At 36.1% G+C, this 15,485-nt stretch overlaps 1 protein-coding gene across 3 annotated transcripts in view; it reads left to right on the plus strand.

The window, feature by feature from the left end:
• LOC136033059 (GATOR2 complex protein WDR59-like) overlaps window positions 1-15,485 on the plus strand; it is a 125,062-nt gene that overhangs the window by 33,570 nt on the left and 76,007 nt on the right. For all 3 annotated transcript variants that reach the window (XM_065713647.1, XM_065713650.1, XM_065713649.1), the window contains exons 5-7: window positions 120-324; window positions 3,721-3,854; window positions 10,475-10,624. In XM_065713647.1, the coding sequence (XP_065569719.1) occupies window positions 120-324; window positions 3,721-3,854; window positions 10,475-10,624 (489 nt within the window). The remainder of the gene's footprint in view (window positions 1-119; window positions 325-3,720; window positions 3,855-10,474; window positions 10,625-15,485) is intronic.

Genomic DNA, 15,485 nt, shown 5'->3' on the forward strand with positions numbered 1-15,485 from the left:
AGTTAAAATATATGTTAAAATTTAGGGTTTATTGTTTTGTTAACTCTCTGCAGTATCACTGTATTAATGTGGTATGTGACGCAAGGTAAATTTTCTTTTTTCAACTCCTTTTTTTTTAGTGTAACCAGAAGCCTGAGATTTATGCTTGGGAAGAAGGTCGTCTGGAATTGAAATTCACGCTGAAGCAGCACACTAGAACCGTCACAGGACTTTCATGGCATCGATTTGATCCAACCCTGTTGGCAACTTGTTCTGTGGATGCTTTCGTTCATGTGTGGGATATTAGAGAGCCAAGAAAGCCCAGTCTTTCAGTTCAGTCAATTGGTAAAGATTTCGTTTCCTAGGTGCAAAAACAAATTACCTGCAAAAAAAAGTGTATAAAAATTAAGATTCTCGAAAATTTGTTAAGCTGTTGTTTTCTTTTCCTTTTTATCGTATTGAAAGAAGGCTGTGATTTATTACAATAGACTGTAGATCAAAGAAATATCACTCATTTCCACCATGACTGTTTTACGAAGCTGTTTCTAAGTGGTGTTTGGTTTTTCAGTGACACTAGGTTCAGTGTCATATATTATTTACGATATATAAAAACTAATAAGTATTTAGAAGTACCCAATAGAGAGGTAAACTCGTTATACTCAGAGGAAAAAAAAAGAAATTTATAAATAAAATAAATATGAAAGCGAATCTTCAATCAAAATGGAAGACTTGACGAACGAAATGAAGAATTAAGAAAAAAAGTTAACTTATATCACAGTAGACATCCACCTGACAACAAATAAAACGTCTAAAGTAACCCGAGTGACCACAGGACAAAATGGAGTGATAAGCGAGACACAAGAGAGGTCAAAAAGAAAAATAAATAAAAGATAAAACAATTAGTCACCAATAGGTAGGATATTTTTTTTTATTATCATACAATACGAACCGAAGGATCAGAATCAAAAGTCGATTCATATTAGTTCCAATCATCAGCCACGCTGTTCTGTAGAGAATAACGGGACTACTCGGAAACTATCGAAGGCTGGTATAGTGTACTTCTGTTAAGTGGGAGCAGTGATATTGTAAAAGTAGAATAGCCAAGGCTCAGGATGTGTTTTCACAGTTGAAAAAAGTTTTGAAGAATAGGAAGATAAGTCTGCGAACCAAGATTAGAATTTTGGAAGCTACAGTGATGACAGTGGTCAAATATGGTACTGCAGGTGAAGGATAAAAGATTGCCGAAGCCAGTCCTTTCGGCCAACTGTGTAGGGCTAAATGGAATGCAGGTCGTCCGCAGTCATGTGTGCGATATTAGAGAGCCACGAATGCCCAGTCTTCCAGTACAGTCAATTGGTCAAGATTTTATTTATTGGGTCCAAAAACAGTTTACCTGCAAAACAGTATGACAAAGTTACGATTTTCAAAAATTCGTTTAGCTGTTTTGTCCTTTCTTCTTCTTTTTTCTTACTGAAAGAAGGCATTGATTTATTAACTTAGACCGTAGCAGGAAGAAATATCATTTGTTTCCACCATGACTGCTTTACGAAGCTTCAGTGAAAAATTTGGGGTCTTCAGTGACACTAGACTCAGGGTTATATATAATTTACGATATATAAAAATTAATGAGTATTTAGAAGTACCCGACAAAGAGGTTATACCTTGTTATTCACAGAGGAAAAAAGAATAGAATTTTATAAATAAAATAAATATGTAAGCGAATCTTCAATTAAAATGGAAGACTTATCAAACGAAAAGAAATCGTTCGAAAGGAAGACTTGACGAACCGTATTTCAAACAGTAGGCTTTACGGAACGTGTGGTTCAATCCCACTTTCTAGGGGTATGATGAGAGAAAGGTTGAGATGGCTACGGCACGTTCTGCGGAGGAAGGATGACACATTGCCGAAGACAGTCCTTTTCGGCCAACGGTCTAACGGAAGGCAGGTCGTCCGCGGCTGGGGTGTTGGGATGTCGTGAAAAAAGATTTAAGGGAAATGGGATCTTTCTGGGAGGCTGTAAAGAGGTGGGCTTTGAATAGATTAGGATGGAGGAGCATACGTAGTTGTGTTGGCTTCAGGCGGCCTGGTGCTGCAGTGAGTTGCTAGTGGTAGTAATAGTTAATTAAAATCAAATTGTAGGTAAATGCCATCTCAACAGGAGATACTTAGTAAACAACATAAGCTTTTTGAAGAAAACTCTTGCTTTGAAAAGACGCGAGAGAAAGGAGATAATTCTTTTACATACGAAGCGCGTTATTGCCTTTGAAGCGAAATTAAATGTGAATTAGAGGTATTCAAATAAATGGGTGAACAATAATTTAGGTAAGATTTAGCAAGAGTAAAATAAATGGAACGCATAACTTAAAGCGTCAAAATGAGCTTTATATTATGCATTATACCGATGTTTTTTTCTAGCTTCAACATTACACTATTAGTGTGTCGGTTCCAACTTAAATTTGAATTAAATAGCACACCTAGGTAACGAATATTCTCAACACGTGAAATCTTGGCATAGATGAAATAAAAGAAGTTAGAGAGGAAGAAGTCTAGATTTTAGAAACAGAAGAAGCTAGAGATTTTAGGTATGTGAACGACTGATCTTATTCTAACATAAGCATCAGTCAAATTACTCTTAATATGATTATCATAAATTCCAGGAATTCTGCATGCTGTGTCATCAGCAAGAAGAGTAGCTAGTCCTAGATACACAACTACATTACTAATATCGATGAGAAAGAAAAAACACAGGGGTACTCCAAAAATTAAACCTTGTGCATTCCGACTTCATTTTAGCGGTATACAGAAACACAACTTTACCTTCATTAATATACTGAACTTTCTTGATTAAATATGATAGTATTATAGACTTGCTCTAGCAGGTACACCAAAAGTTGACACTTATGTTTTATATGTTTTAAAATCATGTGAAAAATCGTATCGAAACTTTCCTTTTTCCCTGAGCTTCGAAGCTGGATTATCACCCTTATCAAAGGTAGAAAGCTACGAGAAAAATAGTTTTTGACTTTGAACTGGAAGATTAGTTTTTTATTGGTTAATTTATTCGGAGTTTTGTCCCAAAAGAGGCAGATTAAAACCAAGCTTAGCGGATTTAATGGAGTGGTCCTCTTTGGACGATTTTGGTTGCCAGAATAATAACAATAGCTTTTAGTGCTTTTCATTTTACGCTATTCATTCTGCGTAATTAACACTACATAAACCAAAAACATTGCACAAATTACAGAATTCTATTTCTGTGCTCCATTGCTATCCTAAGAAATCGTTTTAAGCTTTCAATGCTTACTAAGTATACTTCAATCATATCTGTACTCACCAGCAATCTCTCGTCAAACCCGTTGTCTACAAACATTCACCTTGACAACTCACTCAATGGATCAAACTCACATCATATGACTCGCACTCTCAACCATACCTCCACACATAGGGCAAAAATATAACTTCCTCCTGCACTTGCTTAAATACTCTTACTGTGAATAGTGACTGATGCTAGTCACAATCTGTTTTCATTTATTATGGCAAGTACTGAATCACATTGATATATCCTATACAATTTCCTATAATGTATAGTAAACATGTCACCGTGTAAAAAGAAATCTTGTGTTTTTGCGATACAAAGTATCTCAACGTAAAGTTTCGTGAAATAAAGATTTAAAGCTACACGATCATGTAATTTCATATGGTTAGATTTATCTTTTATAAATTTTACTCTTTTTTTGTTCCAGTCGGCACATCACAAGTACAGTGGAATAAGTGCCAAGGCAATATATTTGCCACCACTCAAGACAATGTAATACAAGTTTGGGATCAAAGATCACCTGCTATGCCCGTACAGTATATCACAGCACATCTTTCAAAGGTAAGTTCTGCTAAGAAATCAAGATTTTTACGCAAATGCAAAAGATTAAAATTAAGGGAGATACCACCAACTTGATGTTCCCGAGTGGACGCTGAGCCTATTCCCAGAAAAATCGCTTTCGAACGTTTTTGAATCATATATGTGCAACAATGGGGTAATAGATAGTGTTCCCCTCCTGTATTGGTAAGACATATCCCCCTCATTGGAGAATCTGCATGTAGAAAATCTATGTTTTGCTCTATCCCTTGGCTAAAACAATCCTAGTGGTTTGAGGACGAAATCTATCTTAATTATTGTAAACAGCTAGACTAAGAGCCGGGTTTCTGTGTAGGTCTATATTCTAATCCCCCGATAGGAAGATGTTACCACATATCACCATGCATTTAGCCACAAAGCATCGTGACGAACTTTGGCATGGATGATTTTACATAAAACGTTACGCATGGGAAATTGCACTCACAAATAAAATAGGCCCATAACTTTTTTCATTCAGGGCTACTTCTTCACAGAAACCAACACCCAGAGACGATTTTATCTACTTCAGATTGTACCTACTTGTGACTAACATTGTGAACAAATTTAATTTTTTATTGCCGAAATCTTCTCGTGCAGCGGTTTTCTACAGGGGCAATCTTACATCTATAATATTTTCTCTACTAGTGATCACGGGTACCATCATCCACGAGTGCGGTCTTCCATGGCTCACAATTTCCCATGGATAGTAATAGCTCGGGGTGGTATTTACCTCGGAAGTGTAATAATCCAGACGGGAGTAAGTCTGTGGTGAGATAAAATGTTCCCTTGGGTGGGGGTGATTTTAATGTACCAGACAAAACCATTGCATAAAGATGCTATACAAGTTTTGGCAATGAATTACGAAAACAGTGCCCCTTGTCCTGTGTCAAATAAGAGCTCTTCCACTTTTTGCTATGAGAAAAAAATAACTGTAACATGACAGTTTTGACAATTGCTTAAAAATCCGATGTTCCAAAAAGTGAGAACCAAAATATCAGGATGCGAAAAAACGTAGAACATTTATGTTTTATCGGTTCAGTTTTGTGTAGGTGCAATTGTTTTTATGCGCACAAGTTGCCATGATAAGCAACTTTTTAGGGTTGTCATTGGCGCAAAAATTGTTTTTCGGGGGGGGGGGGGATTTCCTGTCAATATAACCCAGATACGTACTAAAAGGCTGTCTCTTGGTCCAGTCCTTCTTGCATATTCTAAAATCTTTACAATTTTTCTCGTCCTGTATTTTTCATGTAACTGGTGTGTTTTTCAAATATTTTAAATTTGGCTCATTCCCCTTGTAATAAATTACTTCTTCTGTGATAGTCGCAATATTCTTTGGGTGGAATTTTGTATGTGCGTCATTTTTTTTACCCATCATTGTGGAAGTTTGCAATTATTGGTACTTCAAAAACACCTCATCACTGAGTCTTATTGTTTTCTTCTGTTGTTGTGAAAAGAGTCGGTCATTTTTTGCGTATCTTTCTAGCCCAAACCAGAAACCAGAGCCAAAGAACCAACAATATTGTTATGTCTCCATTTTTTCATCCCCATTCCCTTAGGTAGTATTAGATTGCTATACTCTAGTAATGCTTCAGGCATATTGCTCTTGGCCTAGACTACAAAGTGTAAGATTTTTTGCTGAAGTTTCGGACTCGGAATTTTTTTCCCAAATGGTTTCAAAGCAAGAAGGACATGGGCAGACTACTTTCTACAGCAGTGAAGCACTCTTCCCTACAGCAATCAAAACAACGACTGTAAAACTAGAATGTCCGTTCAAGTTACGAAAGTGATCTCGGTAACCAGAGGGAACTGAAGATAAGTCATTTTTTGCATATCTTTCTAGCCCAAACCAGAAACCAGAACCAAAGAACCAACAATATTGTTATGTCTCCATTTTTTCATCCCCATTCCCTTAGGTAGTATTAGATTGCTATACTCTAGTAATGCTTCAGGCATATTGCTCTTGGCCTAGACTACAAAGTGTAAGATTTTTTGCTGAAGTTTCGGACTCGGAATTTTTTTTCCCAAATGGTTTCAAAGCAAGAAGGACATGGGCAGACTACTTTCTACTGCAGTTAAGCACTCTTCCCTACATCAATCAAAATAACGACTGTAAAACTAGAATGTCCTTTCAAGTTACGAAAGTGATCTCGGGAACCAGAGGGAGCTGAAGATAAGAATGAAGAAGAACGACAGAAGCTTACAGAAAAGCAGAAAAAGAAAACCAAATGATCGCTGAACCTTTTTTTTACAGCAAGCAAACAATAGATAAGAAAAAAAAATAAGCCAGAGGGTACTAGAAGCAAGCTACTGATAAGATTTTAAAGAAGCCAAAAATTAGCATAACGTTGAGAAGAAAACCCTGATTGAGATTCAGCTTGCGCAAACCATGTTGAATGGGTCACTTATATTACATCGAATAGAAAAAGGAATAAGTTGCTGCTGAAAGAACATAGGTTCTTATATTCAGAAATGTAGGCAGTTGTCGATAACTAAACTTCTGAAGGTCTAAAGGAAGCAAAGCCAAAGACAGAAAACAGCAAAAAACAAGCAAGTGATTTTGAAATGTTGCAGTCTTGTGATGATTTTTCGTCGTTAATCAAAGCAGTTATTTGTGTATTTTTCAAATTTCCGCGTCTTCACTGTTGAAAATCAAGAAAAAAACAAGAAACCTGAGAAGATTTATAATGAAAGCCAAGGGTTTAGATCATTTTTATATTACCCATGTGTTTCCTGAAAATGATGACGCTACATTGTCAACGGTCCTGGTTTCAAATTTATGAGAGATTGGTTTGAAAATCGCGTATGATATTGTGACAGTTATACGGTAAACTAAACCTGAAGGTTCCTATCGGTCCTTTTTTCCGCCAAAAAAGTCCTTCAAGTCTCTGTTTTTGACTCCTTGAACCTGTGGCAACCCTGTAATAGTAAAATATTGAACTGGCATGCTAAGAAATTGAGAGGAAGTTGTCAGTCTGGGCTTGTTCCAGGTAAATCTAGGAACGGTCCCTCAATTAGTGATAAGGGAAGTGTTAAAGGGAGAGGGGCAGTACATTTTGAGAATGCATTAAATTATAGTTTAAAAGTTTTTAAAAGTTGTAGAAGGCTGTTAAAGACATTTTGAGAAGTTGTAGAAAAAGACAGAGAAACGAGTGAAAATTTTTCAACAATTTTGGAGTAAAAGAAGACTTATTTTGTGAGAAGGGGTTAGAGACAGAAATAAAAGGGTTAAAAAATAGAAGTGTCTCGGGCGCCGATAATGTAGTAAATATGTTTTTAATTATACGTACATCGAATTTGGAATTAAACTAAAAAGATTATAAACACAGTTTTTTATTAAGGGGAAGTACTCAGTGATTTTAGGAATCCAAGAAACGGATAAGAGTGAGTATGATGATTAAAGAGGGAATATCTTAATTTTTGTAGGAAGCCAAGTACTTCGCATCATGATACTTGTTAGAATATAGATGAAGATACTGTAGAGAGACTTTAGATGAAGTTTTAAGAAGAAAAATAGTATGGGTTTAGGAAGGGGAGTGGATGTTTCAATCAAATTTTCTCTCTAAATAATACTTGAGAAATTTATGAATCATTTGATGCCTTTAGTTGTGAGTTCTGTACAGTGTGAACGAGTATTTGATTTAGCTGAAACAAAAGGCTTATAGAAGACCCTGTCCTCATATGGTATACGAGATAAGTGCACTAAAACGATTAGCGATGTGTATCAAATAATTTTGATGCGGCTAAGGTAAGAATTGAGGCTAGTAGTTGGACTGGTGGGGAATCAAGTGTTAAGTCAGACTGTCCTGTGCCTGTTTTTATGTGGTTTTTTTAATATAACCAGTCCTAAGGAACCTAGCAAACCCTCTGGGAGAACATGGAATGACATGGAAAGGTCAGACTCTCTTAGACAATAATTTGCAGATGATTTTAGTGTTCTGGATAAAAATGTTCGAAAAGGGAATTTATTTGATGAGGTTTTGATAGTTTAGGGTGCAAGTCTAGGCTTGAATATTTTGATTTCAAGAAGACTAACTCGCTTAGACTAGGAACAAATGCGGGTCAAAAGGGGAAAAAGTAGGATTGTCAAGTGGCAGGGTGTTACTGTCACAGCTAAAACAAGTTTAGAAGAATAGGAAGATAGATCTGCTATCTAAGATTAGAATATTGGAATCCGCGATGATGACAGTGCTGAAATGTGGGTCTGCACTGTGAACATTTCGAAAGGCTCGGGAGTATTTTTTAGGTCCTTTCGAGAGTAATTGTCTAAGGGTAGGCTTAGGTACCGTGTGTCAAACAATAGACTGTACGGAAAAATTTGGTTCGATCCCACTTTTTAGGGCTATAATGAAAGAAAAGTTAAGATGGCTAGGCTGTGTCTAACGGACGAAGGATGATAAGATTGCCAAAAAAGGTAAAGTTTATAGCTTCTTGTATTTAAGTTAAAAAAAGAATTGTCTCAAAAAAAATCTTACAAAGTTACAATAGTATATAAAAACAATAGCACTTTTTGCGGTGACATAAAAAGTAAAGACACTTTATCCGATGATATTCTTAACAGTGACATAAAAACAAACAGTAACATTTTGTCCCTTGGCAAAAAAAAAAAATGCCACAAAATGCAATCAAACAATTGTTTGCCGCTTTTGCCTGCATATATATGTCATTTTGGTAAAGACATAAATTGACAGCTGTTTTTCTGACTCGGAAAGCTGTCATGGCACACGAAAGAAAATCTTCGGGAAAGGTTGTGCAGCTTAAAACAAGGTATGGCATCGTTTTTTGAAGCTCCCATCTCCGCTCTGCCAAAGTGGTTCCCGGGATTTGTGTTGGAATCCTTTTTGTTTTGAGAGGGGGGGGGGTTGAATTTTCATTGGTCCCGAAAATATGAATGAGTGGAGGTAGTTGTTAAACCAACAGTCAATCAAGACTCTAATTTGGGTGTAGGTCTATTCCTTAAGTTTCATTTACCTTCATAACAACTTCAAAACTAGCCATGTTAACCTTTGTTTTCACTATAGCTCTTGAAAGTGTGATCCGACCAAATTATACAGCTTATTGTTTGATTTATGACCGGTCAAACAAGTAAGACTATTCTTAGACAATTCCTCGGGAAAACATTCGACCAATGTTCGTGAGCCTTTCAAAGGGACCACGTTTTAGAGCCATATTTGACCACTGTTAATACCGTAACCTTCCAATATTCTAATCAAATTCCCACATTTGTCATCCCTTTTTCAAGCTTTTATCAAATGCGAAAAGACGCCTTGCGCCGCGGCTATTCTACTTTTTACATGCTCACTGCATCCACATGGTAAAAGAAACTGTCCGCTTTATCGATTTTTTCGTTACCTAACGAGAAAATTGAAACGACTTCTATACAATAGAGAAGTTCTTTACGATTTTCTGTTTATCCTTATTTATTCCTAGTCTAAGCGACTTACTTTTCTTAGTATGCATTTCAAATCTATTCCTGGACCCATACCTGCTAGGGATAGTACACACACCTGCTTGACTCGGGATTCCACGTTGCGGCCATAGTTCAGAAATATGCCTTGTTGTTACTGCTGTTTGCCGTGTTGCGTCGATCTTCGATTCCTCCCGAGTAACCAAGGTCTATTTCTTGCACTTATGTTGGGCAAAATGTGGAACACACTCCCCCGGTTTGGCACTATGGCCTCACCTTGACTCAATTTAACCTGCTCAAGGGTATTGAAAAGCAAGCGGGAAAAATTATTTTAGGAGCCCAGTATGTTTCTTATAAGATAGTTCCAGGATATAATCTCTACCGGCCCTGTAAGAAAGAAGGCATGACCTGATGATGAAATGTAGCTTCATATGTCCGTTGTCCGAAACTTACAAGCTATTTTCCCGGATTATGTGTTAGATTTACGACTGAAGCCCTGTTTATCTAGTGGACCAGCTTACGTAAGTGCATTTTAGTCGACCTGGTCGATCTGGATAGTTTACCTAGTCGATCGATTAATCTTTAAAAGCTGAGCTTGCCACCTGTTAATTCGACTGACCGGTGCTTGTTTTCATTTGTACCTTACTTTGTGGCACAGTTTTAGTGCCTGAGTTTGTTTTAAGTACATTCTAGATAATTGGATTAATATGTTGTTGATAATCCGATGCTAGCATGTTATATGTTTGATTATGGAGAATAGGTGAGTTATTAATTTTCAAGAGTAGATTTTGGAAGCAAGTCGCTTAAATTGAATCGCATGCCTTCAACTCTAATTTTAGAGTGAAGAGAAATAAACAGAAAACACATAGAAAGGGATTTGCGGTTTTTAAACGAACAGATTGTTCTGAGAAATTAAGTGAATATAAAAAAAATATATTGATCACCATGGTAAATGAATGGTTTAACTTTGTTCCGGTGCCTTGTACACGCGATTAGTTTTGATACGATTTCAATTAAAGGTGATTAAACAATGCATATTTATCATTGCAGATCTTCCCTACCTTTAATGAGGTATGTACTATGTCAAACACGCCTAGTATTAATGACTTGCTGGAAAATTTTTAGGATTACAGTAACTCATCTTTAAAAGTAGTGCCAGTTGTGCTCGGTGATGTACTCACTATTTATTTTTAATTCTTAGATTTATTGTCTTGACTGGAGTGCATCATCCGAAAATCATGTTATGACGGCATCCATGGATGCATCTGCTAAAATTTTTAACATTAATAACCCAAGACAGTATGAGAAGATGATTGAAACGGGTGCACCAGTCTGGAAAGCTAGATACACTGTGAGTTTTTTTCCAATTTCTTACCTAGATGTCTCCGAAGGTTTTGCAAAAGGAAATAATTTATTTTCTAGAATATCCCACCACAAACATAAAGCTGAATGACAGCTCTCAGGTATTGTGACCATACTTTCTGTACTTAACTGTCAGAATTATAAATCACCATTACATAAATTGTCATTATGCCTTAAGAATATGGTCCTAAAGTTTAAATACTTGTATCAGTGCCCAAAGGTCTAGTCCCATCTTCCTAGCAGTTGCCTCCTGTACTCCCGATAGTAATGTGTATTGCAGGTTAAGAACTTTTGAAATCCTATATATAAATACGCTAATGTGTTCACCTGTTTTAGAGTGTGTGATTTTTTTGAGATTCTTGTATGATTTACAGCCATCTGAACGTAAAACGTACCATACTTACATGGTCGTTTGAATGTTTCATATAAAACGTGCCTCTAAAAATTACCTAATCTACGGATTGAATAATATTTTCAGTGGAAGTGCAATTCATTATATTTAAATCTGGAATCTGGTAAATATAGCTGTAAAACCATGGTTTCAAATATTTCTTGTTTCTTTTTATTGTTTTATTTCTTTATAAGTATTTTCTTTTTTTAAAGGCTTGAGAATAAATTAGGCTTGTGACATTAATCGCAAAAGTCCACAAAGTATAAAATATTTGCATGTTTTTAATTTGGATGCACTCTTAAAGCTAAATTTGTCTTTCTTCCAACTGTCACTATTTTTGTTTGATTAGATTATTTGCATGTTATTTTTCTTTTTTTGCCAGTTAAGTCAAACATGGTAACTTGTGGCCTCTTTTTCTTTTAAATATATGTGGAGTTAGATCTTCCACCTATTCGATTGGTGTATTCCTCTTGTAATTTGAGGCTTAAGGCCGGACAGTACTATTACCGAAAATTAGCTATGCAGAAGAGAATATAAAAAAAAGGCAAGGGATACGGTATTAGACTTAACAGTCCATACCGGCGGTGCTGATCTCCGTTTCTTGGCCCTTCAGCCAGGAAGTGCAATGGGGGGTTGGGGGCCAGCCATCCTGTGCTTTCGCACACCCTTCCTGTTTACCTTCCCCAGATTTCTCCAGGTACCCAATTAGAGCTGGGTCGACTCTGGCTAAGCTTGCAGGGTCACACCACTGACCCCCGTCCCAAACCGAAGAATTGGGTACACTGGGATTCGAACCCATGTCCTCTCAGACAAAGGATCCCGAATCCAGCGCACCAACCCACTCGGCCAGGACGGCTATAAATACTGTAAGCGATATACTACTGTAACAGGATATAATAGTAGGGGTATAATACTGTAACAGGACGAATATACTGTAAAAAAAAAAAAAAAAAAAAAATGGGGCGGCATCCTTTGGTGAATGCAAACGGGTTTAGAAGGCGTTCCTTTACTTGACGCAGCAAAATTTGAATAGCAATAGAACTCCATTTTTAGGAATTAATTTCCCATTTGGTCCTAGCTCAGTAATTTCTGATAAAGTATTAAGAAAATGTTTGAACAGATTTTTGCATTCAACTATAAGACTGGTTTGATGTTAATATTTGATATTTGTACCTAATTGTTGCCTTTGGTTGTAGCATTTATTAGTTTCATTCATCCTATTTTTTTTTCTGTCTTTTTCGTGTTAGTTTGTAGACATTTAGCAGTGAAATACTTGTAAAGGTTTAATCACTTAATAAAAATCATCATCAATCAATCAATCATCATCAGGGTTTCCAGTTGTAACCTGATTTTGAATGACAAAAAAAGGTAAAAAGTGGACAAATATGAAAATTTTGTTCTGCTTTCAGCATTGGCCTTTAGTCAAGTTCAGCAAGGTGTAAATTTGACAAAAAAAAATAACTAAAGAAAAGGCATTAGGATAATTGATCCTAATGAACACGCTTATTTTGGGAATTTTTTTTTACAATTTATAGATTATGCAATTTTTGATTGTTTACACACAGGATTTATCATTGGGAAAAGGAAAAATGTTCCAACCTGGTTGTACCTTAAAAGATTTAAGGGTCTAAATGTGAAACTACAATGAATTTGAGGGGTATTTTGAACTAAATCAAAAACCACAATTTGCATCCTGATTCTATGGAAGGAGGAGTAAAATTTAGAAAATAATTAATGAAAGAAAAAAACATTATGATAATTTATAAAATATTTTCAATGAACAACACGCTGATTTTGGGACAAATTATTTGGCAATTTCAAAATTATGCATTTTTTTGATTGTTTAAGCATAAGAATTATCATTGAGAAAGGGGTTATGTTTCAACCCAGTTGTGTCCAAAAAGTTGTGTCAAGGGGAAATTTTAGTGAATGTTGATGAGTGTTTTGAGTTAAATCATAAGACACTATATGCATCCTGTTTATAAAAAGAAGTGTATCTGCAATACCTTAGGAATTGCTAAGGAATTGCTAATAACTTGAAACTTTCAGCTACCTCTACAACGGCTGCGACTACTTATTAATTTGAATGCAACTTTGACCAGTCCTAGTTGTGACTACACTTTCAAGTAATTTTGAAGGGGCTATTGGTCAACATCAAAACATATTAATTGCATGCGGATTGTTAAAAATGTTTATCAGCAATAGCATGAAACATTCGAAGGCATAAAGTTGAAACTTTCACGGCTAGTTGAAAGGGATATTGGACAGTGATTGACGGGAAGGGTAACAACGCTCCTTGCTATTTTTAGACCCCCCCCCCTGGTGGATATTTACCGAAATTTTGAAAATGCCATTTTTTCAAGATAGTCGAAAAATCGACTGTCTACTTGCCCTGTAAGCCAATAGTCAAGAAAAAAAAATCTAGCATTTACTGGGTTCAGTAGCAAAAATTATTTCCGGGCTTGTTTGTTGCGTAGGAATCCACTTAGTCAAGAAGTTTATTAATTCCACGATGGTACGGTTCCTCCCCGGAAAATTGTTCCGGGGGAGGGATTCTCCCCCAAAAATTTTCCTCTGCAGAAAATCTCCCCCCATGAAAATTTTTCGTGTGGGGGGGGGCGTTATCCGGAAAATTTCACTTTCTAGCTATTTGAGGAGATGAAATTTAAGTCAGAGTTTTTACAGATTATGGTGTTAGAATGGGGCAATAGATAAAAACCAAAATCAACGTCCTCATGCGTTAGTTGTTGCCAGACATGCTAAAAATATTTAAGATAGAAGAGATAGCCGAGAGCTTTTCTATACCTTTCCCTCCTTAATGCCCGATCAATAATTTTTTTTTTTAAGTCCGTAAGCAAATTTATCTCTAAAACAATTAAGATTTTTTTCGCAAGCTAATTTAGCTTAACTTCCTTTTAACTTAACAAGGCTTTTATTCGTGTTTAGCCATTAAATACATCAACATTAGAAGCGAGCTTGTTTAGGCCAAACTTCCTTGAAAAAAATCTACCGAATAATTATGTTCCTAACAACCAACAAAAAAAGAACAAGACGAAGAAAAAAGATAAGGAAAAAGAAATAAAGCAAGTAGTATGACTCTGCCTCACTCAATTGCGTGTGACAAGTCGAAAAACCGCCACAAAGTAAAACTTAAAAAAATTGTAAGAAGTCACAAAAAAATTTCTAAGATGTGACATACTCACCACAGCATCTTTAAAATTCTAAAATGTAACATACTCACCCCGGCGCTGGGATTTTAATCCACTCCTATAACGAGCTATATCTTTTTTTCTATTAATAACTTACTTGGTAAAGTAATATAAGACTCTTGCCCGACAAGAGAATGGAGAAAAACGATCTTCGAAGTATAGAATAAAGATGCCTTTTTTGGATACTTTTCGGGTTATGTTCGTAGAGATTCATAACAGCCACGTACGCTTGATCTTAATCTCTGCTGATATTTGGATATAAATGTCGCTGAGTAAGTATAGCTTAGACACTTGACGTTAAAGAAAAGTAAGCCATTTAACATATTTATGTCTCTCTGATGTACCTTTCTATCATTACAAAGCATACTGATGGCTGAATTCGACACCGCGCGAAGCGGCATGAAATTGCTTGAGAAAGTATTCAACCAGGCATCATTACAGTACAAAAGGTAAGGGTAAACAATAGAGAAGAAAAGGTATAAAATCTTATTATATCACGGCAATAACCTCATTAACTTCCTCATATTTCCGTCGTTCCTTGCAACCTTATTGCATAACAGCTCTCTGTTGAATTAATAACGTTAAAATTCATCTGTTAGGACATCAAACTATATTATAAACTTCAGTCTTACAATTGAAGTGTTATCAAGGCATAGCTGACTTAATGCATTGATTGTAGTTGAGGTTTTTCCCCTATATTCGAAATTGTGGCTTTGTAATATTCAGCCTTCATTTGTCAGCCACTGTTCATTCCTTAATTTGATTATCTTTCATCTATAATTATCTTTTCCACAAATCGCCGTTCCGTCTTCGGTGCGGCTTCAATATCCTTATAATCAGCAAATAGTGATATAATTAACTTTATAATTTCAATGGTTTGACAAGTTAGGACGAACAACAAACCCTCCGCAGCTGCAAACAAGACGCTTGTAAAAATTAGGAACGGTTTAGGCCCGAGCGAAAGGCCCTGTGGAACGCAATCACATATAAAGATTGATTTTAGAGAAAGGGGCCTGAAGCTCCTTGGAAGCCATAATTAGCAATTTTTATAATCAAAATATGAGGGATTAATTATACCACTTCCTGACCCATCGAAAGTTCTTTTTGAATCGAAAACTGGATTGGGCTTCCGTTTCCGTGATTCGTGAAACTCAACCTTTCTAGCATAAATTATCCTCTTAAACACTCTTCTCAACGCTTGAGAGCAGAAACAGGTATAGAATTGTGGACTTGAACTGATCAGGAACATT

The sequence above is a fragment of the Artemia franciscana genome, chromosome 11, assembly GCF_032884065.1.
Source record: "Artemia franciscana chromosome 11, ASM3288406v1, whole genome shotgun sequence".
NCBI lineage: Eukaryota > Metazoa > Arthropoda > Branchiopoda > Anostraca > Artemiidae > Artemia > Artemia franciscana.